The sequence below is a fragment of the Muntiacus reevesi genome, chromosome 8 (genome assembly GCF_963930625.1).
Source record: "Muntiacus reevesi chromosome 8, mMunRee1.1, whole genome shotgun sequence".
NCBI classification, from domain to species: Eukaryota; Metazoa; Chordata; class Mammalia; order Artiodactyla; family Cervidae; genus Muntiacus; species Muntiacus reevesi.
This window is the reverse complement of record NC_089256.1, coordinates 48551104-48578447: the sequence shown is the minus strand read 5'-3', so window position 1 is coordinate 48578447 and position 27344 is coordinate 48551104. Positions and strand designations below refer to the sequence as shown.

The window sequence follows — 27344 nt, the reverse complement described above, 5'->3', positions numbered from 1 at the left end:
ACATGTATTGGACACGCTGCTTCTCAGGCAGAGGTTAAGATCCCAGGTACTGTTCTCTCTCCTACGTCCTGCCCTCACTTAATTCTATTCCTGGGTGTTCTCATTCACAGCATGGCTTTCCCTTTGCTTTGCTGCCCTGGGAACTGCTGCTTTTTGAGGGTGGTTGGCTGAAGAAGGATAGGATCCCCCTCAGGAGGGTTGCACCTCTGATTGGTGACTTAAAGTGTTCCCCTGTGGCAGTCCACACAGCAAGAGGCAAATGATACCAGAAGTTCCAAGTAGAAGATTCCATCTAAGACAATGTTTTAAACTGATTCATGGTAATTTAAATTTTTTCACAAATGCAGCCTTCCTCCCCGCTCCCCCCTCCCACTTATACTGTCTATAAGAAACACTTTAAAGACACAGATAGGTTGAAGATAACAAAATGGAAAAAGATCTACCATGCAAACAAAACAAAAAGCATCACATAGCTGGTGTGGCCATATTGATATCAGATAAAATGGGCCTTAATGCACAGAGTATCAGTAGACAGAAAGAGACACTTCTCCATGATAAAAGATCAATTCCACTAGAAATACACAACAGTCATAAGTTTGTATGTGCCTAATATACATCTTCAGAATATATGAAGCAGATGTCACCCACAATGACACTAAAATGAGAGATGGGAGGGGTTGGGGCTGGTTGCTGGTCAAGGAGAAGAAGGGTATAGTTTCAGAGGAAGAAGAACGTGACCTTCACAGACCCTGAGGGGTTGGCCAGACACAGGAGGAGAATCCTGGAGAGGGGAGCACAGAACCTCCCTGATGATGGGAGAACCAGATGATGGGGAGCAAGAATGGGTGTTTAATGGGGTTCCTAGGCTAACAGCAGAGCTCAATAAATATTTGTTAAGCCCATGACAAAATGGGAGCTTAAATCACACTATTCAGATGTAAGAAACTGAAGTTCCACTGGCTCAATGAGGTGGGGAGTGTGTCCACATAGATGGTGACTACCCCACCCTATATAACCCTACTCCTGAGATTTTCCCATTCAGGCCTTCCCTGAGGGACGTGCTGGGATAGATATCCCCCATCTGAATCAGAAGAATGGAGAACACCTGTATCTGAAATCTCCACCGAGCTAGTCTTGAGCTCTTCTAGACTTTAGCTAGTGTAGTGACTTTACCTTCATAAAAAGGAAAGGTGCCTCAGGTCATTTATGCTAACCCCATGTTATCAAACGGGACTTAATATTTAACTTAATTACAGTTTCAGCTCTTCCCAAAATGGAATAAATAAAACTTGTCAATCAGGAATTACTTGGTCAGCACTAGTGAGGTAATTTGTTCTTTAGACACTACTATCCTTCTGCTTATTTAACTTATTTGCAGAGTACATCATGAGAAACGCTGGGCTGGAAGAAGCACAAGCTGGAATCAAGATTGCCGGGAGAAATATCAATAACCTCAGATATGCAGATGACACCACCCTTATGGCAGAAAGTGAAGAGGAACTAAAAAGCCTCTTGATGAAAGTGAAAGAGGAGAGTGAAAAAGTTGGCTTAAAGCTCAACATTCAGAAAGCTAAGATCATGGCATCTGGTCCCATCACTTCATGGCAAATAGATGGGGAAATAGTGGAAGCAGTGTCAGACTGTTTTTTTGGGCTCCAAAATCACTGCAGATGGTGATTGCAGTTATGAAATTAAAAGACGCTTACTCCTTGGAAGGAAAGTTATGACCAACCTAGACAGCATATTAAAAAGCAGAGACATTGCTTTGCCAACAAAGGTCCAGCTAGTCAAGGCTATGGTTTTTCCAGTGGTCATGTATGGATGTGAGAGGTGGACTGTGAAGAAAGCTGAGTGCCGAAAAATGGATGCTTTTGAACTGTGGTGTTGGAGAATACTCTTGAGAGTCCCTTGGACTGCAAGGAGATCCAACCAGTCCATCCTGAAGGAGGTCAGTCCTGGGTGTTCATTGGAAGGACTGATGCTGAAGCTGAAACTCCAATACTTTGGCCACCTCATGCGAAGAGTTGACTCATTGGAAAAGACCCTGATGCTGGGAGGGATTGGGGGCTAGGAGGAGAAGGGGACGACAGAGGATGAGATGGCTGGATGGCATCACCGACTTGATGGACATGAGTTTGAGGAATCTCCGGGAGTTGGTGATGGACAGGGAGGCCTGGCGTGCTGCGATTCATGGGGTGGCAAAGAGTTGGACACGACTGAGTGACTGAACTGAACTGATCCTCGAAAGGAAGGTGTCCTTACCACAAACAATTCAGTTTTTGCTGGTATAACTTCCTTGCCCTTGTTCCCTCCTAAGTTTTCCACTTTGTACAGCTCATTGGAGTGCCTTTCTCTGCTTAGATGGGATGCTGTCTGATCCATGAATTGTTGAATAAAGCCAAAAAGATCCTCAAAGTTTGTTGTTGTTCAGTCATTCAGTCGTGTCTGACTCTTTGTGACCCCATGGACGGCAGCACGCCAGGCTTCCCTGTCCTTAACCATTTCCTGGAGCTTGCTCAAACTCATGTCCATTGAGTCGGTGATGCCATCCAACCATCTCATCCTCTGTCATCCACTTCTTCTTGTGCCTTCGATCTTTCCCAGCATCAGGGTCTTTTCCAGTGAGTCAGCTCTTTGCATCAGATGGTCAAAGTATTGGAGCTTCAGCACCAGTCCTTCCAAGGAGTATTCAGGGTTAGTTTATTTCAGGATTGACTGGTTTGATCTCCTTGCTGTCCAAGAGACTCACAAGAGTCTTCTCTAACACCACAGTTCAAAAGCATCAATTCTCTGGCGCTTGACTTTCAAAGTTTACTCAGTTGAATTATGGTTTTTTAACACTACTCACTGCAAGGTGAGATGCTCAAGTCACCAGCCGAGAGCAATCATCCCAATGGCTCTAGGACTTACTTTCCTGGGTATCTCAAAACTGGGGAAAGGGCACAGTGTAACAGATACAGACAAAGGTCCATATAATCAAAGCTATGTTTTTTCCAGTAGTAACATACTGGTGTGAGAGTTGGACCATAAAGAAGGCTGAGCGCTGGAGAATTGATGCTTTTGAATTGTGGTGCTAGAGTAGACTCTTGAGAGTCCCTTGGACTACAAGGAGATCAAATCAGTCAATCCTAAAGGAAATCAACTCTGAATATTCATTGAAAGAACTGATGCTGAAGCTGAAGCTCCAATACTTTGGCAACTGATGAGAAGATCTGACTCATTGGAAAAGACCCTGGAGAGGCTTAAGGAAAAAGAAGGGGGCAGCAGACAATGAGATGGTTAGATAGCAACACTGACTCAGTGGACATGAATCTGAGCAAATTCCTGGAGACAGTGAAGGACAGGAGAGCCTGGCGTGCTGCAGTTCATGGGGTCTCAGTTGAACACCATTTAGCGACTGAACGACAAAAATTAACAGATACAAATTTGTCCCTGAAAATATATCTATTTCTCCTATAATAAATTAATAAAGTCTTCTGATTTAAAAATGGTTCCTGGAAATTCCTTGGTGGTCCAGTGGTTAGGACTCAGCACTCTCACTGTGAAGGGCCAGGGTTGTTCAACCCTTGGTGGGGAAATTAAGATTCACAAGTCACACAGTGAAGCCATCAAAAAAAAAAAAAAAAAAAAAAAGCTAAGAACTTGCCTAGCATGGATATTCCCTGAAAAACTGTTTAAATGCCTTGAAACATTAAAGGTTTGCTTATTTATTTGGCTGTAGTGGGTCTCTGTTGCTGCACATGGGCTTTCTCTAGTTGTGGTGCACAGGTTTCTCATTAGTGGCTTCTCTTGTTGAGCAAGGCTCTAGGCACATGGGCTTCAGTAGTTGCAGCACAGAGGCTCAGTTGCTCACTGGCATGTGGGATATTCCTGGATCAGGGATTGGATTTGTGTCCCTTGCATTGCAAGGTGGATTCTTAACCACTGGACCACCAGGGAAGTCCTAAATGCCTTTAAACATTTATTGAGTAAATGTCCTAGGCTTGGTAAGCGAGAAAAAATAATAAAATAAGGTCCTTGCTTTAAAGGAGTCTGAAGTTCAGTTGGGGCAGACAGACATAAATAAAATAATTGTAAAGAAGTATGAGAAAGGTCATAACTGATTTATGGACAAAGTGATATCAGCACTTGGACATAACTTGAGGTTTTAGGGATGAAGGGAAAAATCGCTACCATGCCCAAAGAAGGAGAAAATTGCGTGTCACCGCTTCGAACAGCTAAGTTATTTAGACAGAAAGATCAGTTTCTCTCCTTGAAAAACTGATGGCCAGACTTCTATACAAGGTACTACAAAGTACCACAGTCTGGTACACCCAGGGAGCGTTTCCTGTCAGGTTATCATAGTGAATGCTTGCCTAGGAAACAGGTTCCGAAAATTCAACTTAAGTGTTTATAGAAAATTATCAGATATCACCAGGGCTTCAAGAAACTTGTAGAACTCAAACACAGCTTCAGTTAAGCGCTCCGCTTTTCTCAAACACAAAAAGTGTTAACTTTTTCCTGATTGTGTCACTCAATCTGCTGAAAATTAGTGAGTTACGCGGCTCTAATCTTTCCGGGAGCGTGTTTGGGGGGTGGGGGTGGGGCCAGCGCCAAAAAGGAACCACTGATGGCAGGCAAGATAAAGGCCAAGAGGGAGACGTCAGATCACAGCCTCGGATTTCTACTGATTTCAAGTTTTCTTTAGGTGATCACCAACCTGAGTGGTTCCAGCATCCACCCTATCTTCACCTTCCCCTTGCCTTTCTGTCTTTCTCTTCCTCCACCGGTTCTCCTTGATTCCTGGGTCTCCAGGCTCGGGAGCTGACCACTTTCCCCGCAGGCCCGCCCTTCCCAAGTACCATTCCCAACTGCGGGCCTAGCCCAGGAGCGCTCTCAGCCTGCGCAGCCGCGAGCTAGGCGCGGTGGGGCTGGGCGGCAGCAGCCCAAGGGGGCGGGGCCTGGCCGGCGGCCGTGGGTGGGCGGGCCCAGGCGAGGCGGTGCCGGCGCAGGCGCACTGTGTCCGCTGTGCTGAGCCGCAGCCATGGAGCAGGCAGCTCCCGACCCTGAGCGGCTTTTGCAGCCCGCGCCGCTGGAGCCGCTGAGCCACCCCGACGCGGGGCTGGAGTCCGTGGTCGGTGAGGAAGCGAAGGGGGCCCGGGACGAGGGCCACGGGGACGGCACGGTGAGGAGAAGGGGCGGCAGAGATCCCCCCGGCCTGGGTCGCGGCCTAGAGGGCAGAATGGACTGGTTTACGCTGACCGCGCGGGTGGGCTCGCTCGGCCGAGGGGCCCCGCGGTGACGGGGAAGCGGGGTGCAGTCAGTGGGGGGCGCTCGATGGGAAAAGGGGGTTCTGAGTAGGGGGCGAGCGCCAGGGCTGCGGGACCGCAGGCAGGGTGGAGAGGGCGCGGCCGAGGGAGCGGAGGGGTTCTGTGGGCGCGGCTCGGCGGGCGCGGGCGCGGGGCCCGGAAAGCGCCAGGCTGAGGCAGGTGCGGTTTCAGGGTCGGGAACCCGGGACGGTTGGACTCGAAGAGGAACGCTGATGTTTGTGGCATCTATGAGTTGTGCGGAGGAGTAGGCTTAACCGGGGGCGGTGGCAGCGCTGTTTGGGAAGGAAGAGAATGGGGGACTTGAGGAGCAAATCTGGGGCACGAGGGTGTTTGGCTTGATGCCACCATCGGAAGATGGAATAAACTGTTAGAGTCAAGGAAAGGTACAAGTGAAAAAGATTTTGGTTTGTTTGTGTGTTTTTAAGTGTATTTTTAGTTGGAGGATAATAAAATTGCTTTACTATATTGCGTTGGTTTCTGCCACACGAGAACGTGAATCAGCCCTAAGTATACATAGGTCCCCTCCCTGTTGAACCTCCCCCCATCCAGATTCTTACTTGACTTGTAATTTCCTCGTTTGGGGTCAGTGCTGTATCTCCCAATGGAGATGTGTCATGGATATCCTATTGGCTTTGTGAAGCCCCTTTGATAGTGATTTTCATTTGCTTGACGGAAGGAGAAAATGCATCATTTTATATTTGTAATTGCTTTCATTCCAAAGTGTTTTCACGCATAATGCAAGATGAGTAGACCACGTTAAGTAAAGTGATTCGGAAACTCAGCCGAGTACTTATCATCAGACCACCCTAATGAGCCTGTGCAGTGCTCATCCATTTTGATTCTTTTTTTTCTGAAACAAGTTATAAGTACAAAACTGCCCATCCTTGTGATAAATGGATAAAGAAAAGTTAAAAGTTGTTTGCTGACTGTAACTAGAAAGACAACTAGTTAGGAATTTCAACACTAGTTGAAGTTCAACACTTAAGCACTAGCTATTTAAGAAAGATTTAACTAGCTAGGAATTTACGGTTTTGCCTACTTGGGGGAAATGTCGAGGTATATAGGATCGCATGAAGACTTCTGTGGGTGAATTTTAAGTTTTTCATTTATTTTCTTCCTAAATTATAGAATTATTTGTGGAGAGGTATCGTATATGAAATGTGAGAGTAGTGTGTGTATTCTGTAGTCCATAAAGTTGACTCTTCTGTGAATTGCTTTTTTAATGCAGATTCCATTTGTGACTTAGTTTTTCTGTTTCTTTAAAAAAAAAAAAACTTTCATCATGAAGTATATAATTAATGCAGAGAAGAGTCTCACACAATAAAAATCAGTTTCTTTGAAACTTCTGTATATTCTCCTGTGTTACATCCGCTCCCTTGACCACAGAAGTAATCTTTATTCTGAATTTTGTATTAACAATTCTCTAGCTTTAAATATATATATAAATGTAAATGTCCCTAAACAACATGTTGCTTAGGTTTACTTCATTTCGAAATTTACATAATCGGACTAGTTTTACTATGACTTCCTTTCTTTGCTTTATACTGTTTTGGGGATTCATCCAAAATGTAACTTAGTAACTTAGTTTGTTTTTATAGTCCTGACTCTATAGTATACCATTTTGTAGGTATTCTACAGTTGATTTCTCTTTTCCTCGTTTTACAGACATTAGGGTTGTTTCAAGATTCTTGCTGTTTCTGAAAGATTACTACCACTATGAACTTCTTACATGTAAGAAATACATAGTGCAAGTATATATAAACTTAACAGTGGAATTGCTGGATTATAGGGTGGTAGCATAAGACATAGAATAGTGTGTGTGTGTGCACGCACGCGCACAGCTACTCAGTCATGTTTGACTTTGCAACCCCATAGACTATATAGCCCACTCGAATTTTCTAGGCAAGAATACTGGAGTGGATTACTGTTTCCTACTCCAAGGGATTTCCCGTCCCAGGGGTTGAACCCACGTCTCTTGCACTGGCAGGCAGATTCTTGAGCACCTGGGTAGCACTGTAGCGTAGTAAGCAGTGCCAGGTTGTTTTCTAGAGTGAACATACCAGTTTGTATTCGCATCAGTAGTGCCTGCTGCTGTCTGTCCTTATCAGCACTTAATATTTTCAGACTTTTAAGTTATTTGCCAACCATATGGATATGTGTTAAAGCAATTTTAGATTGTTTCAAAGGGTAAGAATCCTATCTTTTGTTAGCTACATCGTGAGTTTAATTTTGATTATGACTAAACATTTTGGTAATTTTTTTTGTGTGAAAGCCTTTGGATGATTATCTAATACAAAGTTGCAACTATAGTATAAAATCCATTTGTGTTAAGTGATTATAAATATCTCATTTAAAATAAAAAATATGTGTTTGGTTTAAGATATTTGAAATCCCAAAGATGCCATCATACAGTAAAAGTTGTAGTTATGTAATATTACCTGACTTTTATATGTGTTGTAAGAGACCATTCGAGATTGCCCAAACTTAAGGGTTTCATCAAACAATGATTTAGTAATTTATAGAGATAATTTAGTAATTTTTAGAAATGCACGCTGTTTGGACAATTATTTCAGAATCACCTGGCGCTTGTAAACACACACATATGCATTCACATACACTCTATATGTTGTCCTCTCCTTCTAAAGGTCTGCAGTCTCAGAAGATCTATTCCTTTTCCTCTTTCTATCCCCTCTTCCTCTCTAATCCATCCCCAGTTGAGAAGTATTGCAGTAACCATAGCCACGTTGCTACTGTTACTGGTAGATAAGAATGTGGTCTGGGCAGACAGGTAAGTTACATTTGTTTGTGCTAGACACTGTGAGGCTCTACTTTTCATTTAATTTTCAAAATTACTCCCAAAAGACATAAAAGACATACAGAGATAAGGAAGCAGAGGCTCTGAGAGAAGTGATTTGGCCAAAGCCACACACTGGTGACATGGCTGGGATTTGGGCCCAGGTCCTCCTGGCTTTAACGTCAGTGCTCTGTTCATGAAACCGTGAAGCTTCACACCCTGCTTCCCCCCACCAACCAAAAAAAAAGAGATTAAAAATAGTCTTGTAAATTGTAAAATACTATACTTAAATATTTTTGTTTTATTAAGATTTAAGTTGTTATTTTAAGAAGAAAAGAGCTCTGAATAATGTGTTGATTTATCAATAACTTTTTCACCATAAAAATATCTATACAGATAGTGTGAAATGACAAAAAGCCTCATCAGCCTTATTTTTGACTCTACATTTTGGTTGGAGAGTAAATTGTGCCAGTTGCCCTACCCCGAGGGATAGTGGAAACAAGCACTACCAAGGTTGCAAATCTTTTCCAGTTTTAAACATCACTAATTTTAACATTCTTTAAATTATGTTGTAAACTCTTACTCTCTTGTTTTTGTTTCTGTGAGTCTTCATCCTCTTCCTTTCCAGTGTCTGGTTAGAAGTTTCCTTTCTTTTTGTACTTTTTCCTTATAAGAAGGAGTGTATTTTTTTTTTAAGTATTGTCAGTTTTATTTAAAGTAGTTTAGAATATGAAATATGAGGGAGGACTGCAATCTTCAAGAGAGTAGTAATTAGTCCTGGCGAGGAAGTAGCAAGGGAATGGAGGTAAAAATGCTGCTTTTTTTAGACTGGAAGATTCCATTGAGTTGGCAGTTAACAGCATTTGCTCAGAGAACCGCTGCCTGAGGGATTCAGAGTGTCTTTCTTTTGTAGGGAGGGTTCTTTAGGCCTCTGAGTGCTCCTGGGGCTAAGAGTGCTTGAGCAACTAACTGTTGCTTGAAAAATGCCTGTACACTATTAGTTCCTTCACAGGTTGATAGCAGAAAGCTGAGTGGAGGAGTCCAGAAGTGAGTGGAGGAAGGTTTGAGACATTTGTGGTAAAGATAATATGAAAAAGGAAATGTATAGGCAGAGTTATAGAAGTTGTCAGTTTAGAGCTTCCCTGGTAGCTCAGCTGGTAAAGAATCTGCCTGCAGTGCTGTAGACTCCGGTTTAATTCCTGAGGTGGGAAGATCCCCTGGAGGAGGGCATGGCAACCCCCTCCAGTATTCTTGCCTGGAGAATCCCATGGACAGAGGAGCCTGGTGGGCTACCGTCAAGGAGGTCACAAAGAGTCGGACACGACTGAGTGACTAAGCACACGCAGCACAGCAGATTATTGAATAATTCTCAATGATTGCTTTCTTCACTTCCTACTTCAGCAGCTCTCAGTTATTTTTTGAAGGCAACTTATGGTGCAGAATAAGTTTTACATCATACTCAGTACACATGTACTTGTTTACATAAGCATTGTTTCAGCTCAGTCATGGCTGACTCTGACCCCATGGGCTTTAGCCCACCAGGCTTCTGTGACCATGGAATTTCCCAGACAAGGATGCTGGAGTGGGTTGCCATTTCCTTCTACAAGGGATCATCCAATCCAGGAATTGAACCTGTGTCTCCTGCATTGCAGGTGGATTCTTTACCACTGAACCACCAGGGAAGCCCCATATTTACCATGAAGAATAAGATATTTGCATTTATTATCTATTTTTTATTAAAAAAAATTTTTTTTGATGTGGAGTATTTTTGAAGTCTTTACTGAATCTGTTACAGTATTACTTGTTTTATGTTTTTTGGCCACAAAGCTTGTAGGATCTTAGCTTCGTGACCAGGGATTGAATCTGTGCGCCCTGCATTGAACGGCGAATTCTTAAAGACTGGACCACCAGGGAAGCCCCTACATTTATTATCTTAACTGACTCTATTTTTAGCTAATTTTTTCCTGTTCTAGTTTATGCTTTCTTATTTTGGTTTCTGTTTTTGGATTTTCCTTTGTGGACCATAGTTTCTTTGGTTTTATCCTCTGTAATGATTGTGAAGGCATGTCTTTTTTTTTTCTTCCCCAAGACATAATTGAGACAGATATTATTTATGTAAATGTAATGGCCATTAAAATTTTTTAAGTAATTTATAGAAATGATCTCAAATTTATAAGCAAATACAGTACAAAGAATTGTTTCCCTTGAAATATTTGAGAATAAACTGCAATTTATCTCATCCCCAGAACATTTGGTATATATTTCAAGGGCAGAGAAGGACATTCTATATAATCACAGAGCTGCTATCAAAAGCATTGATAAATTATTTTATCTAATCCTCAGACTTCATGTAAGTTTTGCCAGTTGTACCAATAGTGTTCTTCACAACAAAATAATTCTGTCCAGACTCAAGTATTACATTTAGTTACATTGTCTCTTTAGTCTCCTCCAATCTGAAAGTGTTTCTTGGTCTTTGCTTTCATGACTTTGACCCTTTTGTATATTAGCAACCAGTTATTTTTGTAGAATGCCCTTCAGTTTGGGTTTGCCTGATGTTTTCTTGTGGTTAAATTCAGGTTATGCTTCTTTGGCAGAAGTTGCCACTAATGTGATGCTGTGTTCTTCTAATTGCTTCTTACCAGCTTGCACATGATCCAGGTTTGATCACTTTCTCTGCCAGTTTTCTCCAGTATAAAGTTTCTGTGATTAACTTTGTGGGGACATACTTTTTTTTTTCCTTCCTGTTTTATTGAGGTCTAATTGGCATACAGAACTATATATGTTTAAGGTGTACAGTATAAAGATTGGACTTACATTCATCATGAAATGAATGTCCATCATCTCATATAGAAACAAAATTAAGAAATAGAAAAAATACATTTTTTTTCTTGTGATGAGAATGTTTAAGGTTTACTCTCTTAACAATTCTTGTAAATAACATACATCAATGTTAATTTATCATGTGCATTAATTCCCTAGTACTCTTTATAACTTTGTACCGTTTGATTCTTTCATCCAGTTTCTTTTTTCCCCATCCCCTGCCTCTGCTTTCTGCTTTTTTGACTATGCCAAAGCCTTTGACTGTGTGGATCACAATAAACTGTGGAAAATTCTGAAAGAGATGGGAATACCAGACCACCTGACCTGCCTCTTGAGAAACCTGTATGTAGATCGGGAAGCAACAGTTAGAACTGCACATGGAACAACAGACTGGTTCCAAATAGGAAAAGGAGTACGTCAAGGCTATATATTGTCACCCTGCTTATTTAATTTATATGCAGAGCACATCATGAGAAACACTGGGCTGGAGGAAGCACAGGCTGGAATCAAGATTGCTGGGAGAAATATCAATAACCTCAGATATGCAGATGACACCACCCTTATGGCAGAAAGTGAAGAAGAACTAAAGAGCCTCTTGATGAAAGTGAAGGAGGAGAGCTAAAAGTTGGCTTAAAGCTCAACATTCAGAAAACTAAGATCATGGAATCCGATCCTATCACTTCATGGCAGATAGATGGGGAAACAGTGGAAACATTGGCTGACTTTATTTTTCTGGGCTCCAGAATCACTGCAGATGGTGACTGCAGCTGTGAAATTAAAAGACACTTCAGTCGTGTCCGATTCTGTGCGACCCCATAGTTGGCAGCCCAACACTGGAGTGGGTTGCCATTTCCTTCTCCAATGCATGAAAGTGAAAATGAAACTGAAGTTGCTCAGTCGTGTCCAACTCTTAGTGACCCCATGGACTGCAGCCTACCAGGCTCCTCTGTTCATGGGATTTTCCAGGCAAGAGTACTGGAGTGGGTCGCCATTGCCGCCTCCGTATGACCAACCTAGACAGCATATTAAAAAGCAGAGACATTACTTTGTCAACAAAGGTTCATCTAGTCAAGGCTATGGTTTTTCCAGTAGTCATGTGTGGATGTGAGAATTGGACTGAGCGCCCTTCTGCAGTCCACGGTGTTGGTCCCTCGCTCTTCCCGCCTCCCTCTCTGCTTCCTCCTGTAGCCCCCCCTTGGGTTTTCTTTTGATACCAGTTTATAGCCTTTTTTATAAAAGCCTTTGATTTTTTTGTAATGGGTGGGGCCCAGCTCCACCCCACGTCTCCCTCCGCCCTGCCAGGGGCCCCACAGAAATCGATGACCTTTTGCCACTTGAAACAATAAAGTTTTTGGGGGGGAAAAAAAAAAAGCTGAGCACCGAAAAATTGAATCTTTTGAACTGTGGTGTTGAAGAAGACTCTTGAGAGTCCCTTGGACTGCAAGGAGATCCAGCCAGTCCATCCTAAGGGATCAGTCCTGGGTGTTCATTGGTAGGACTGATATTGAAGCTGAAACTCCAGTACTTTGGCCACCTGATGGAAAGAGCTGACTCGTTGGAAAAGACCCTGATGTTGGTAAACATTGAGGGCAGGAGGCGAAGGGGATGACAGAGGATGAGATGGTTGGATGGCATCACCAACTCAATGGACATGAGTTTGGGTGGACTCCGGGAGTTGGTGATGGACAGGGAGGCCTGGCGTGCTGTGGTTCATGGGATCACAAAGAGTCGGACACAAATGAGTGACTGAACTGAACTGAAGTGTCTCTGGTAACTACAAATCTGATCTCGTTTTGTGAAGACATACTTTGAAACTACAAAAATACCTTGTTCCTCATCAAAATTTCTATTTGTCTTTTTCATTATGGACTCATGGGTTTTATTTTTTAAACTTTATTAAGATATGTTTATACACCATAAAATTCACTCTGTAAGTATATAAATTCAGTAATTTGTAGTAAGGGCTTCACTGGTGCCTCAGTTGGTATTCCTGCAATGCAGAAGACCTGGGTTTGATGCCATGGGTCAGGCAACCCACTCTAGTATTCTTGCCTGGAGAATTGCATGGACAAAGGAGCCTTGCCGGCTACAGTCCATGGGGGTCTCAGAGTTGGATTTGCAGAATTGCACCACCATCACTACAACCCAGTTTTGGAACTTTTCTGATTTTTTTTTTTTTATTATTACTGAATAACATTCAGTTGTATGGATGTATCACTTTTTGTTTATTCACCATTTGATGCAAGTTGGGTTATTTTCAGCTTTTATATTGTGAATATTATTGCTGTGATGAATATTCAGGTTTAAGTCTTTGTGTGGATGTATGTTTACATTTCTCTTGAGTTAAATTTGTAGCAGTATAATTGCTGAGTTATATGGTAAGTTTTAACTTTTTGTTATAAGAAACTGCCACTGTTTTCCAGAGTGGCTGTACTATTTAACATTACCACCAGCAATTATGAGGCTCACTTTTCTCCACATCCCTGCCAGCACTTGGCAGTGTCTGTCTTTCTGATTATAACCATTCTAGTGGATGTGAAGTGGTTTTAATTTGAATTTTTTTAATGACTGATGGTGTTGAACATCTTTTCATGTGCTTATTTCCATTTGCATATCTTTTTTGGTGAAATTCTATTCAGATCTTTTGCTTATTAAAATTGGGTGGTTTTTCTTTCTATTGAGGGTGCTTCCCACGTAGCTCAGTGGTAGAGAATCTGCCTGCCAGTGCAGGAGACACAGGTTTGATCCCTGGGTTGGGAGGATCCTCTGGAGTAGGAAATGGCAACCTGCTCCAGTCATCTTGCCTGGAAGATTCCATGGACAGAGGAGCCTGGTGGAGTATAGTCCGTGGGGTCGCAGAGTCGGACATAACTGAGCACATAAGCACATGTTGTTCAGTTATTTTGGATATATTTTTTTTAATCAAATAATGAGATTTGCAGATATTTCCCTTGGGCTGTGGCTTTTTACTTTTTCTTAATGATATCTTTGAAAGTTTAGCAGTCGTTTTTAATTTTGATGAAGACTAGGAGATCAGGTGGTTTTTTTTTTTTTTTTTTTCCCTTTGTGCTTATCTAAGAATGCTTTGCTTATCCCAGGATCATGTTTTCTTTGTCCTTTTTTGAGCTTACCCCAGGTGGCTTAGGAGATCTTAGTTCTCTGACCAGGGATGGAACCTGGCTCCTTGGTGGTGAAAGCATATCAATCCTAATCACTGGACTGCCAGGGGATTCCCCAGGTTTTGCTTTTACATCTGCATATGTAAGCCATTTTGAGTTAATTTCTGTGTACAATGTCAGTAAAGGGTCTAGTTTTGGAGTTTTTTCCTTGGTCTGTGGCTACTCAGTTGCCCCTGCACTATATGTTGAAAAGACTCTCCCTGTTGAATTCTCTTGGTGTGTTTATTAAAATCATTTGACCTTAAATGTAAGGGTTTATTTCTGAATTCTCAATTCTGTTCCATTGATCCATTGATGTCTATGTCTATCCTGCCAGTGCCCCCACAGTCTTGATTAGTTTAGCTTTTTAATAAATTTTGAAACGAGATAGTATAGATCCTGCAACTTGTTATTTATCAAAACTATTTTGGCTATTCTAGGTTCTTTGTATTTCCATATAAGTTGTAGGAACAGAGCATCAGTTTCTAAAAAAAAAAAAAAAAAACCACCGCAGAAGTCCCTTCTGGATAAAGTTACCTTTAAAGGAACAGTGTGTTAGTATTTTTATAATATTTCAAGCATTCTATATGCATGGAGCTCCTTTGTCATTTGGACTTTATATTGTTGTGAAATCTAGGGCAAATCTGGTCTTTATTCTTTGGCAGTGATTGTGCTTTTTATTTTCCTTCCTTAATCTTTTTAGGATTTTTTTTCCTTTATGCTGAAGATATTTAATTTTCTAATTCATTATACATGGACCACATGCCTTTCAATTTGGAGCTGTAGAAATATTTTCAATCCAGAAAGAATATTTGTTGGTTTCTTTTTTTTTATATTGGTGATTATTATTTCTGTTCTGTTTCTTCTGATTTCTTCTTTAAGAAGTATTATTTAAGCATTGGTTCTTAGTTTTCCTTTTTTAAAATATCATCTTTCGTCATTTTCTCTTTTTTGAATGGTGAGAATTCCTCAGGCAAACTCAACCATTGAACTCTGCACTTTGAACCACTGAACTCACGCACTTTGTCTCAGTTATCTCCCATTCCTAATGACTGACATTGTATATACTCAGTAATCATTCAGTTATTGAGTTAATAGTTTCTTATTCCTTTTATCACTGTTACCTGTCTTATGCTTGCTTTTACTGTTTCACTGTTTGCAGCATTATTTCATTTATGGCTGCACTGGATTTTCATTGCGGGCATGGGCTTTCTTCTAGTTGCGACAAGCAGGTGCTGTTCTCTTCTTGTGGTTCTCAGGCTTCTCACTGCTGTGGTTTCTCTTGTTGCAGAGCACAGGCTTTAGGGCACATGGGTTTCAGTAGTTGCAATTTGAGGGCTCTAGAGTGCGGGCTCGGTAGTAGTGGTACACAGGCCCAGTTGCCCCACAGCATGTAGAATCTTCTTGCACCAAGGATCGAATCCGTGTCCTCTGCATTGGCAGATGGATTCTTATCCACTGAGCCACCAGGAAAGTCCTTGCAATATTTTAAAACTTATAGTAGATTGATTTTGGGGCTTGCCTGGTGGCTTAGATGGTTAAGAATCTGCCTGCAATGCAGGAGACCTAGGTTTGATCCCTGGGTTGGGAAGTTCATTGGAGAAAGGAATGACACCCCACTCTAATATTCTTGCCTGGAATATTCCGTGGACGGAGGAGCCTGGTGGGCTATAGTCCATAGGTTTGCAGAATTGGACATGACTGAAGTGACTTGGCACACATGCACACAGATTGACTTTTGCTCATTGACTTGGAAATAAAAAATTTCATCAGCCTTTTTTATTTTTCATCAGCCTTTTAAACATGTCCATCTTTTATATCTATTTGGTCTTAAGTCAGGTGGGAAGTAGTGATTCACCTATCGAGCATCTACATTTGGGATGTTATTCTTTGAATGTAAGTATAGGATACGAGTGTAGCATCATTCTTTAATGATATTTGCCGGGGTCCAGCCTCGGCAGGATCCAGGGGGTACCCTCAGGATGAACGGTGTCGGTGAGAGAGAGAGAGAGAGACATGAGACTAGTCTTGATAGGGCCAAGTCTGTGTTTTACTTTTTGACAATCGGTTTTATACCCTTTCACAGAACGTTTTCAAGGTACAAGATGATTACTCATGATTACACAGGATTAGCATTACATCATTTTGATTTTTAGGAAAAGTAGGATTTTTTTGCTTTCTAATTCTATAGTAATTTTTAGCACATGATCTTCTGGCCTTGAGGCTATTAACATTTCATGCAGGTCAGGTGATTGTAAACCTATTTTCCGTTTTTATGGTGATCTTAACTGAAAGGTAACCAGGTCATAGGGAAATAGTACAGAGTAGAATTATATTCTTGTTAATACAAAAATTAATCTTTCTGCAAAAGTTGTCAGTTGCATTTATCTAAGAAGTTTACCCCATACAGACTCTGTGGCTTCAGTGAGGCAGCTTCTGCCTAGTACTCCTGGCTGACAATTAACAACCATCTCATTGTTACCACACTAGGGCTAAGTTCTTATTTCCCTAGATCTTTAACTATATTAACAATGGTTTTTATAACACAACCTTAGCACATTAAAGGCAAAAATACAGCAAGCAAAACACAGCAAGCAAATCACAACCCAATAACCACCTATAGAATAATTTTCTTATGTTTTCCAATAGAACTCCTTTACCCCTTAAAAGGGCTCTATATCTATTAGGGCTTTTATATAATCAGGTTCTTTATGCTATTTTATGATTAGGATATTATAAACAATCATGCATATTAGTACCAAGGACATAAATGCATTTGGCTAACAAACTACCAGCAAAGGAGTTTAAATTAAAACACTCCTTTCATCCTAAATAATCTCATAAAATACCACCACCTGGGAAACTTATTGATTAAAGTTCTAAATTGATTCTTTTTTTGGGAAGAGATCGGGGAAGGCCTTCCTGCCTGTGTCAGAGAAATTAGGGAGTAGTCCATTGAGGCAGGCATCAGAAAGACAGATATCATCTTTAAGGTGAGAGCCGGGGGCAGCTTTTCGAAATCCCTGAAAACCTGATCTGCCTTGCCTGTCAGGCTTTCTCCTCGTGACCTTGTCATGGGTGGGATCTCGTGAGCTGGCCTTTTCGAAAACCCCTGAAAACCTGATTCGCCTTGCCCATCAGGTTTTCTCCCTTACGCCCTTGTTAGGGGTAGGGTTTCGTGAGCTTTTTCGAAACCCCTGAAAACCTGATTCGCCTTGCCCGTCAGGTTTTCTCCCCTATGGCCTTTTTAGGGGTGGGGTCTCGTGTGTTGGCTCCCGGCAGATATTCTTTACTCTGATGAGAAGTCCACTTTTAATACATCTAAAACATTGTGTTTCACCAATACAACATTGTAAATCAACTGTACTTCAATTTAAAAGTAAATACATAAAATATTATCTCTCTCTTTAAAACACACTCCTAGTCTCATCTTCCAGTCATCAAGTTTATCCATTTCTAAATCTTTTTAATGTGTCCTTTTAACATTAGTTATGCTATTCATGGCACTGTTTGTACTTTAGTATGACAGTATTAGCAATTTTATATCATCTACCAATCTCTGCTGATATTTTTATGTGCCTGTCTTTAGTTTTTATGATAGTTGATTTTATACTTTTATTTTTCCCTTCTGTGTAGTTATTTGGACGGCAAAAATTTATGATTAATGTGCACTATCTTTTTGGTGGGAAATAATTTGTTTTATCAGTTTCTGATTCTAGAATTCAGAGAATTTTTCAGTGAAGTACTTGGTGATAAATCAGTGCTCGGCTGTAGGCCAAAATTTTTTATATGTATAATCTCAACCAGTGAGGACTTCATAGTCCTGATGTTGAGTGGTTTATGCTTATGTAATTTCTTGAGCTTTCTTTTAGTTGAATGATTTTTCTCTATCTTGTTTTCTCTTTTACTACATGAACATAAAACTTACATTTTATAAAATTTGTCTTGTTAGGCAACAGAGTGCTTTTGTTTTGGGTTCATTTTTAGTTATCTGTCCTTTATTTTCTTTTAGCATCTTTACCTCCTCCATTATTCTTCAGCGCTTTTGGGGTACTTTCTAAGCATGTCATCTTTATTCATCACTGATTTAATTTTGTGTATTGTCACATAGCTTATTCTGTCTTCATAGCATACAGATTTAATTTTCTGTGTAAAGTATCATCATGGATTTTTATTACATACTGTTTTTTCTTTTAACTTGTTGGTATATCCATCTTTTTACTTATATCTCTTCTTCACAAACCACCCCCCGTTGTAGTGCAATATAATGCTTTTTAATTAAAACCCACCTCTGAACTTTTAAAGTTCAGGGAGAAAGGGAGAAAAAAAAAGCAAGGGAACAAAAAGAAAAGAACAGCAGTTGTCGCATGGCCTCACTGTGTCTTTCTTGTTTAAACTTGGAGATAGTTTGGGTGTATTCAAGACCCTTCTTCAGTGGCAGGACTTCGCTGGTGACTCAGACAGTAAAGCGTCTGCCTACAATGTGGGAGACCCAGGTTTGATCCCTGGGTTGGGAAGATCCTCTGGAGAAGGAAATGGTAACCCACTCCAGTACTCTTGCTTGGAAAATCCCGTGGATGGAGGAGCATGGGCTACAGTCCATGGGGTTGCAAAGAGTTGGACAGGACTGAATTACTTCACTTTCACTTTCTTTCTTCAGTGGCACAAAGAGCCTGTGAACCACCAGTGATGTTGTTTGATACAGACCTGGGGATGATCTAGCAGGAAAAGAAAGAAGTTTCCTGTTCTTAAAACCTACTATCTCAGATAGGGTCCTGTGTATAGCACAGGGAACTCTGTTCATTATCTTGTAATAAACTATAATCACAAATAAAATGAAAAAGAATATATATTAAAGAATATCTTTGCTGTATACCAGGAATTAAAACAACATTGTAAATCAACTCTACTTCAATAAAAAATGAATAAATCAATAAAAACAATATTTACAAAAAAGAAAAACCTGCTATCTCACAGTGGAGCCTGTTAACCACTGCCAAAACATTTAGGCAAATTTATGATCAAATGTGTGATGGCTCCTTCTTTTTAAAAAAATTTAAAATTCAGCTTTAATTTTTAAAGCTGAAAGCTGAAAATCTCACCTTTTGTCATACAGCATTTTATATTTGATTTGACTGGTAAAATAAAAAGATGTCAGTATTAAGGACCATTCATCTTGTAAACAGTGTTTTTAAGTTTTTTCTTATATATTTCTATATAGATTTATTCTTGGTCATTTAAGTAATAGGTATGCTTTTTTTTTCCATTTATTTTTATTCGTTGGAGGCTAATTACTTTACAATATTGTAGTGTTTTTTGCCATACATTGACATGAATTAGCCATGGATTTACATGTGTTCCCCATCCCGATCCCCCCTCCCGCCTCCCTCTCCTTCCCATCCCTCTGGGTCTTCCCAGTGCACCAGCCCTGAGCACCCATCTCATGCATCCAACCTGGGCTGGTGATCTGTTTCACCCTTGATAGTATACTTGTTTCAATGCTGTTCTCTCTGAACATCCCACCCTCGCCTTCTCCCACAGAGTCTAAAAGTCTGTTCTGTACATCTGTGTCTCTTTTTCTGTAGGTATGCTTTTTATTTTAATTTTTTTCTCCTATAATCATGCCTACATTTTAATAATTAAATCTATGGCACTTGCTAAAATAGCTTCTGGTAAAGTTTAATGTGCTACATGCTGATAAAAAGAGGTGTATCATTTGCTGATGTCGTTTAGCAACCACTAGTAATGCAAGAGATAAAAAAAAAAGTAACCTGAGATATGTACTAATAATGGATTTGATTATAATAGCTGGCTTTTTTTTAGTATCATTTAAAAAGTTTTTGTTGTTCTATTTTTATTCAGATGACAGAAAGTAATTTTTCGTTGAAGAAGATAGAAATCAGTGTTTCAGAAGCAGAAAAGCGAACCGGAAGAAATGCCATGAACATGCAGGAAACGTATACTGCTTACCTCATTGAAACAAGGTGAGTGATGAGAATTATGTCTGAAGTTAGAAAAAGCTTTGGTAGCTGTTGATGCAAATTCTGTTGTATAATGGAATTATTCACAGGTCATTGTCTTTTTGTTTCTTTACTTTTTGACAGGTGACCAGGTTTTCTTTTACTCTGGTACTCTAGCTGAATTTGAATGTATTTGTTTTGGAGGGAGAACGAAGGTTACTGGATGTTACTTGGTGCTTGCTTTAGTGTCAGGTAGCATCCAGATCCCATCCACATCACAGGCCTGCCCATGCGGGATACACGGGTTCGTCCCTGTTTGGGAAGACCCCACGTGCCTCAGAGTAACTATAAGCTCACGTGCCCCAACTGTTGAGTCTGTGCTCGAGAGCCCGGGAGCCTCAACTGCTGAGTCTGCCCCCTAGAGCCTGTGCTCCCCTGTGCCGCGCACCGCAACTGGAGAAAAGCCCACCCAGCAGGGAAGACTCAGCACAGCCATAAAGAAAGTTATTTATTTAAAAATCTCACCAGAACAGTCTTTTACTTCATAAGGAAAAAGTTAAATGAATTAAAGTGTTTTGTCCAGAGAAAAGCAAAGGATGTGTGTGTGTGTGCAGTCATGTCTGACTGTTTGTGACCCACCAGGCTCCACTGTCCATGGGATTCCCAGGCAAGGATACTGGAGTGGGTTGCCATTTCCTTCTCCAGGGCCTCTTCCTGACCTAGGGATCGAACCCACATTTCTTGCATCTCCTGCATTGGCAGGTGGATTCTTTACCACTGCACCACCTGGGAATTTTGCTTATTATAAATAGTTTATATAAAGACTACACCAACAAGCTCTTTTCTTTGTGTGGGCTGAGAAGAAATGCTTTCAGTTAAAACAAACAGGGGGGGCTTCCCTGGTAGTTCATTAAGACTCCATGCTTCCAGTGCAGGGTGTGCAGGTTTGATCCCTGGTTGGGGAAATTAGATCCCACATGCTGTGCAGTGCGGTCAAAATATAAAAAAAATTAATAAAAAGATATAGTCCATATTTTTTAAAGAAAAGTAGAGGGACCTGCCCGGTGGATCAGGGAAGTATCCTGCCTGTGTACATACATGCATATATATCAGAGACTTTTAAGTTAATTTAAAAAAAGTATGGTCCCATGAGAGGTTTTTTTTTTTTTTAAGTTTAGCCATTTTAAAATATCATACTTTAGAAATTTGTATTGGCTCTAGCTTTTTAAGTAAATTCTTAAATTTAAAACTAAAAAGGATATTTTTAATATATGCCTGTTTCTTCATCTAGTTCAACAATGAAATTAGCTGTTGATTCGCTTTACTGCTAGAAGAACCTCTTGATTTCAATAATCTGGAATAATTTATAGTTGCTTACTCTTTATTTATTATAGTTGTTTACTCTTGACTTTGAAATGAATAGAGAATTATAATTCAAAAGTTGGAGTTAGAAGTGACCATATGTGAGTAATATAGCTAGCCTCTGGATAAATATCTAAGTGGATCATCAGTGAATAATGTGGTACACAAAAGGATATTGAGTTGACTGTCACACTTATATTTCATTTATTTTAAAACAGTGATTCTTAAACTTTAACATATATAGGAATCAGTTGGAAAATTTGTTAAGCTACAGAATTTTGAGTGGGGTCCAGGAATTAACACATTTTAAGCTTAACTTCCAAGTGTTTTTGAAGCAAATAAGCCATGGACCATAGTTTTATCTTTCAAATACAAAAGTTTTACATTTTAAGATAGTCAAATTTATCTTTTTTCTTTATGACTTGTGTTTTCCCTGTCTTAAAGTCTTACCTATCCCATATCATATACACATCCACTTTGAAAATTACTGTTTATAGATATTGTTTATAAATAATTTTGTCAGCACTATAACTGACCTTCAGCCACAGAACCCTGGAATTTATTAATTTGGTTATGTAGAATTCTTGCTGTAATTCAGTGTTATGCAGAGTATCTTCGACACCATGAATATTGTTGAGCCTTGACATTGACTAAAAGTTCAACTTTATCACATAGCTCTTCTACCTACTCTGTGGACACAAGAAGAAAGTCAGTTTAGCAGTTGCCTATCGTGTTACAGTTTAATGGGCTAAGGATTAATAAGGCTAAGGTCATTGATTTTAATTTCTCCAGAGATTTTTATGTTTTGCTGTTCATTAAGTATGAACCCTTTTAAAATAGGTAAGAACATTGTGTGTATTAACAGGTAAGAGTGCCTCTTTGTCTTGGGAAATTCTTCTAATTTGTAAAGCAGGGCTAAAGATCCTATATACTTTGTCATATTAAATGGTTTAAATGGTTAAATTTAATTTAAATATTGCAAGTGAAACGCATTAGGTGCTGTTAAACATTTATTAAATGATTGGATAAATTGGGTAGTTTTGTGGTCCAAAGAAAGTCTTCTCTATGCTTTTAGGAGGCTTCCGCTGACTTCTTTTTGTGGCCTCTGAAATAAAACAAAGCAAAAACAACTTGTAGCAGCTCTTCTAACAGCCTTTAGGTATACTGCCTATAGGCTATATTTATCTACTTTTTAGCAAGATTTGGGCTCTGTTGGTAATAATTTTGAATAATTTGAAACTTGATATTAACCCAAGATATGTTTTTTTAGCTGAAGTTGAAAATCTGAATTAGAACAGTTTTAGTCAGCTAATGGTTAGGTCAACTCTTTAAAATGAATTATCATTTAATAATCCTATATCTTGCCATGAAAGCCATTTGTATATTTTGAATTTCATATTATGTTTCCCTTTTTAATTAATATGCAGTGAATTAATTTAGCAAACTATATAAATAATCAAAACAATGAACATCTTGTGTTGAGCATGGCATGGTGTATCCATTTTCTCAAGACTTTATTCTGAGACTGATTTAGCCTCTCTCCCTTTATACTGTACATGCACAAATGCACATTTTGGTTATATGCATGTTTCTTGGAGGATCTGTAAGTTATTTTCTATTAGGAAATGGGAAGGTTCCGATAATGTTTAGAAGGCTAATGTTTTCTAATAGTCATTATGCTAGCAGAAATGATAAATAGTCAAAATAATTTCAAATATTATTTTTATGATTTTACCCAGCTTTCCCCCAAATTGAACTTTTGTATGGATGACTCATGGCATTGCCTGCAGCTCTTTATATTAAATATAAGACTAGAATTGATTTGTTACATCCCTTCTTGCCACTCGTTCAGAGTTAATTGACATTTTACTTTTGTGGATCTTTTCTGGCACTTGGATGCATCTGATTCTTTGATGATGTTAAATTGAGGGTTTTTTTGGTGTCATGGTCTTTGGCATGAATGTTGTTCTCTCATTGTGGCAGGAGTTGTTCTTTCATTGTGGCAGTTAAAAGTACTTTTTTCTTTAATGAAACACTGGTGAAGCCAGACTTTTACTATATGGTAAAGCCAGCCATTATGTTAACTGAATTATTTTATATTGAGGCTTTTGTTGAGAAGAATATTCCTAATATGACTATTTCTCTCAAGTTCAAATAGGTTTTCAATAATGGAGGAAAGTGGTTAGGAGTGAGGGCTTGGGAATCAGATGGATCTGAGTGCTCTACCCACAAATCTTTGTGATTGAAGGAAGAGCATATACCGTGCAGCCGCTTTCTCATCTGTGAAATGGGGACAGTAATCCCTGCTTCACCAGGTTTGTTGTAGGAATTAAATAATACATGAAAAGTTCTCAGTGCCTGGTTCATAGCCCTCCTGGTTCATAAGCATTCAGTAAATGGAGTTATCAGTTTTAAAGGAGGTCGTATGCATGCATTTGTATTTTTAAAAAACACTAGAAATCTTATTCTGTCTTTTTCAGGTCAGTTGAACATAGTGATGGTCAGAGTGTCCTAACAGACTCACTGTGGAGGCGGTATAGTGAATTTGAGTTGTTGAGAAACTACCTTTTAGTTTACTATCCACATATTGTTGTGCCACCTCTACCAGAAAAAAGGGTAAGGAGTGAAATGGTGGTGTAGTTTAGAAGTAGTTAGCATTGAGACTATTCTTCATGATTGTTTTGTTTATCTAGGCAGAATTTGTTTGGCATAAACTCTCTGCTGACAACATGGACCCGGATTTTGTGGAAAGACGACGAATTGGTTTAGAAAACTTCCTCTTGAGAGTTGCTTCACATCCCATCCTTTGTAGAGACAAAATCTTCTATTTGTTTTTAACACAGGTATTTTTCTTTTCTTTAGTCTTTTAAAAAATTTCATTTGACTTGGGATTTTTAAAATTTTAAATTGTGGAATGCTTCTTAAGGATTCTCTTGGAGCTGCGCTTTGTTAATTTATATGTATTTCATGGTTTGTTTTGTTTTGAATTTCCAAAGTATTATATCATTCTTTTAGCTAACATTTTTATTCTTAAAGATACTAAAGGTTGTACTTTTTGGTATCACTTATATGGTATCAAAGTTAGTCTTTAGTTTTTTGAATCCCAGATCTATAAAATCTTGGGGCTGTCTGTGGTAATCTTTTGGAATCTGGATTGTATGTGTAATTTTGTAGTGAAAAGAATTCTTTTTTAACCCCTCTCCCCCATCTCCCATGAAAGAAGAACAGAACGATGGGTATTTTATTTGGGATATTACTTATGGGCTATTTTACAGTGATATCTAAAATTATCTTTAATTTTTAGGAAGGCAACTGGAAAGAGACAGTAAATGAAACTGGATTTCAGCTGAAGGTAAGGGTAATTGTATGAAATAATTGGTCACGTCTGTTAACAGTTTCTAGCACAGTGCCACGCCTTAATGGGTACCTGCTATTTATTGGAAGTGAATGTTGTGTGAGTGAATGTTGGAAATAGGCTTTACATCTAATATCTCTGGTAAAGTTTTTAAAGAAACAATGCAGTTTATTTTTGATTGGTGTAATTTTTGTTACTAGTGAGACTATAATGGGCATATTTATGTATGAATTTAATTCTCTTGGGAAAGAACATTTTGAAGCAATAATTTAGGTATAAGCTATAGATTTTTCCCTCAATATAGTCATATTATGCTTTTTATGTTTTTTTCTTTCCTCTGTCCTTATCACTGTCATTCTCAGTGGTGCCCGCATAATTGCTTACTCTGTTAGATAGAAAAGACACTTCTAAAGGGTTGAACTTGGGTTTTCCTCTCTTAGTAGGCTGAAAGAGTAGCCATCAGTCACACTTATTTTGTATACTGAGACATGGTGGCCAGTTTTGAGTGGGCATAGGATTCATTTTGTATCAGTGATACAGGTTTAATTAGATTTTGATTGCTTATCATACTTGATCATTAGAAGTTAGTGTTTGGGAATGGAACTGTTTCCTAAAAATTAAAGAGCGTGTCAGTCATAAGATGACTGCCCTCACTCTGCTCTCCCCTCCCTCTTGTTTTCAAAAGTAATTTAACATTGCAAATTTTTTAAAGTTTTCATCTCTTATGTAAACAGAATAGGTAAGAAGAAAAAGTAATATAAATTGATATATAAGTTGAGAAACAGTTCATATGATACTGCAATAACAGAAGTTCAGTAGATTTAGGCAGCAAGAACAGAATGTCTTTACAGTAATTTTAAGAACTAGAGATTTATACATTTGCATATAGGTATTTTAATTTTAACACAAAAAGACAGGAGAAAACATTTTTTTCTGCACAGAAAATGTAATTAAGTGTAATTTTTTCATAAACCAATTTTAACTTACTGGTTCAACTTATGAGTTATCTGAAACTTCACATAACATGAAAATTAGTATTTTCTTAACTGTAACTCACTATGGTGCTCAGAAAGAGAATAATGGAATTTTAAAGATGATTTTAAATAACTCTGACTTTAAAAAATTGTTTATATTTTGATAGAATTTTATGAGAACTAGTCCATGATTTCTTAGGAGCTAATATTAAAGAAAAGAACAAACTGAAATTTTTTTTTTGGTGATGTCTCTTTGTATAATAGAAAATTTAAGAACTTTTAGTCATTGTTTTAGTCATTATTTTAGTAACTGGTTATCAGTTGTTTGTCCTTAGCACAGTTTTTGGGTGTAACTGGGTGGCCTTGAGAAAATTCATGAATTTCCTCATCCATTTAGACTCTTCTGTTTACAGAGTGCTTTGAATCTTGTGTGTCAAAAGATGCTACCTAAGTGTTTAGATACAATGTTTTATATTTGGGTAGCCTTACTTAAAATCCTAGTTTCACTTTTATAAAATCTTTGAAAGGTAATACTCTGTACACAGTATTAATAATTTGAAAAGTAGAAATTGAAATGGACTAGAGGTAAAATGTATAGGGAGAATTTGGAAAAACTTGCAAGGAAATGGAACCTTTTGGACTAACACATGCATGTACATTCATGCATACATTCAAGCATGTACATGCATCTGTGTATATCTATATATATAGACAGGCTTCCCTGGTGGCTCAGAGGTTAAAGTGTCTGCCTGCAATGCAGGAGACCTGGGTTCGATCCCTGGGTTGGGAAGATCCCCTGGAGAAGGAAATGGCACCTCACTCCAGTATTCTTGCCTGGAGAATCCCATGGACAGAGGAGCCTGGTGGGCTACCGTCCACGGGGTCGCAAAGAGTCGGACATGACTGAGTGACTTCACTCCACTTCACTTCACTTCATATACATATATATAGAGAAAGACTCACTTCTCTTATCTAGAGGTTGTGTATTTGGTAGTTATAACTAACCTGATCACACTCAAAAGGTGGGATTTAGAACTGACTTCTGAGATGTTCAGATGGATGTGACATAACTTACTACAGTGCTTACAGGTATACTTTGGTCCTTTCAGATAATATCCAATTAATTTTATTGTAGTTATCCAAACAAACTTGACTATTTTTAGTCTGCAGCCTACTAGAAAGTTTTAAAGGTCTAAAGGTGAATACTGCTGGAGATAGGCATACTGTGACAATAGTGAGAATTGACAGCTGAGCCTGCTGGTAAAGTATAACAGTGATATGAGAGTCAGACACTGCAGTACTGGGGTCTGGCATGGTGCTAAATCCCCACACACCTTTGTAGCCTCTTGGGCTTCATTGCATCACAGGTGGATTCAGTATTAGTTGTTGATAGTGGTTACTTTGAGGCTTCCAGAAAAGGTTGAATTGCTGGCTGAGTACTTTTAATTCAGTGTTTTTTCTTTTTAGCATGCAGCTAGTTTTTTGATGTAAAAAAATTTTTTTTAATTCAGTGTTTCTTCAAGTGTGGTCATTTGGCTTCATGAGTCTCAATTTGTTGGGATTGTTCAGAATACTGAATCCTAGAGTTCATTGCAGACATACTGACTCCCAT

At 39.1% G+C, this 27344-nt stretch overlaps 1 protein-coding gene across 1 annotated transcript in view; it reads left to right on the top strand.

The window, feature by feature from the left end:
* The first annotated feature begins 5010 nt into the window (after window positions 1-5010).
* SNX4 (sorting nexin 4) overlaps window positions 5011-27344 on the top strand; it is a 55603-nt gene continuing 33269 nt past the window's right edge. Inside the window, exons 1-5 of the mRNA XM_065942783.1 lie at window positions 5011-5164; window positions 19944-20065; window positions 23884-24019; window positions 24097-24246; window positions 24708-24755. Coding sequence (XP_065798855.1) covers window positions 5024-5164; window positions 19944-20065; window positions 23884-24019; window positions 24097-24246; window positions 24708-24755 — 597 coding nt within the window. The 5' untranslated portion in view covers window positions 5011-5023. The remainder of the gene's footprint in view (window positions 5165-19943; window positions 20066-23883; window positions 24020-24096; window positions 24247-24707; window positions 24756-27344) is intronic.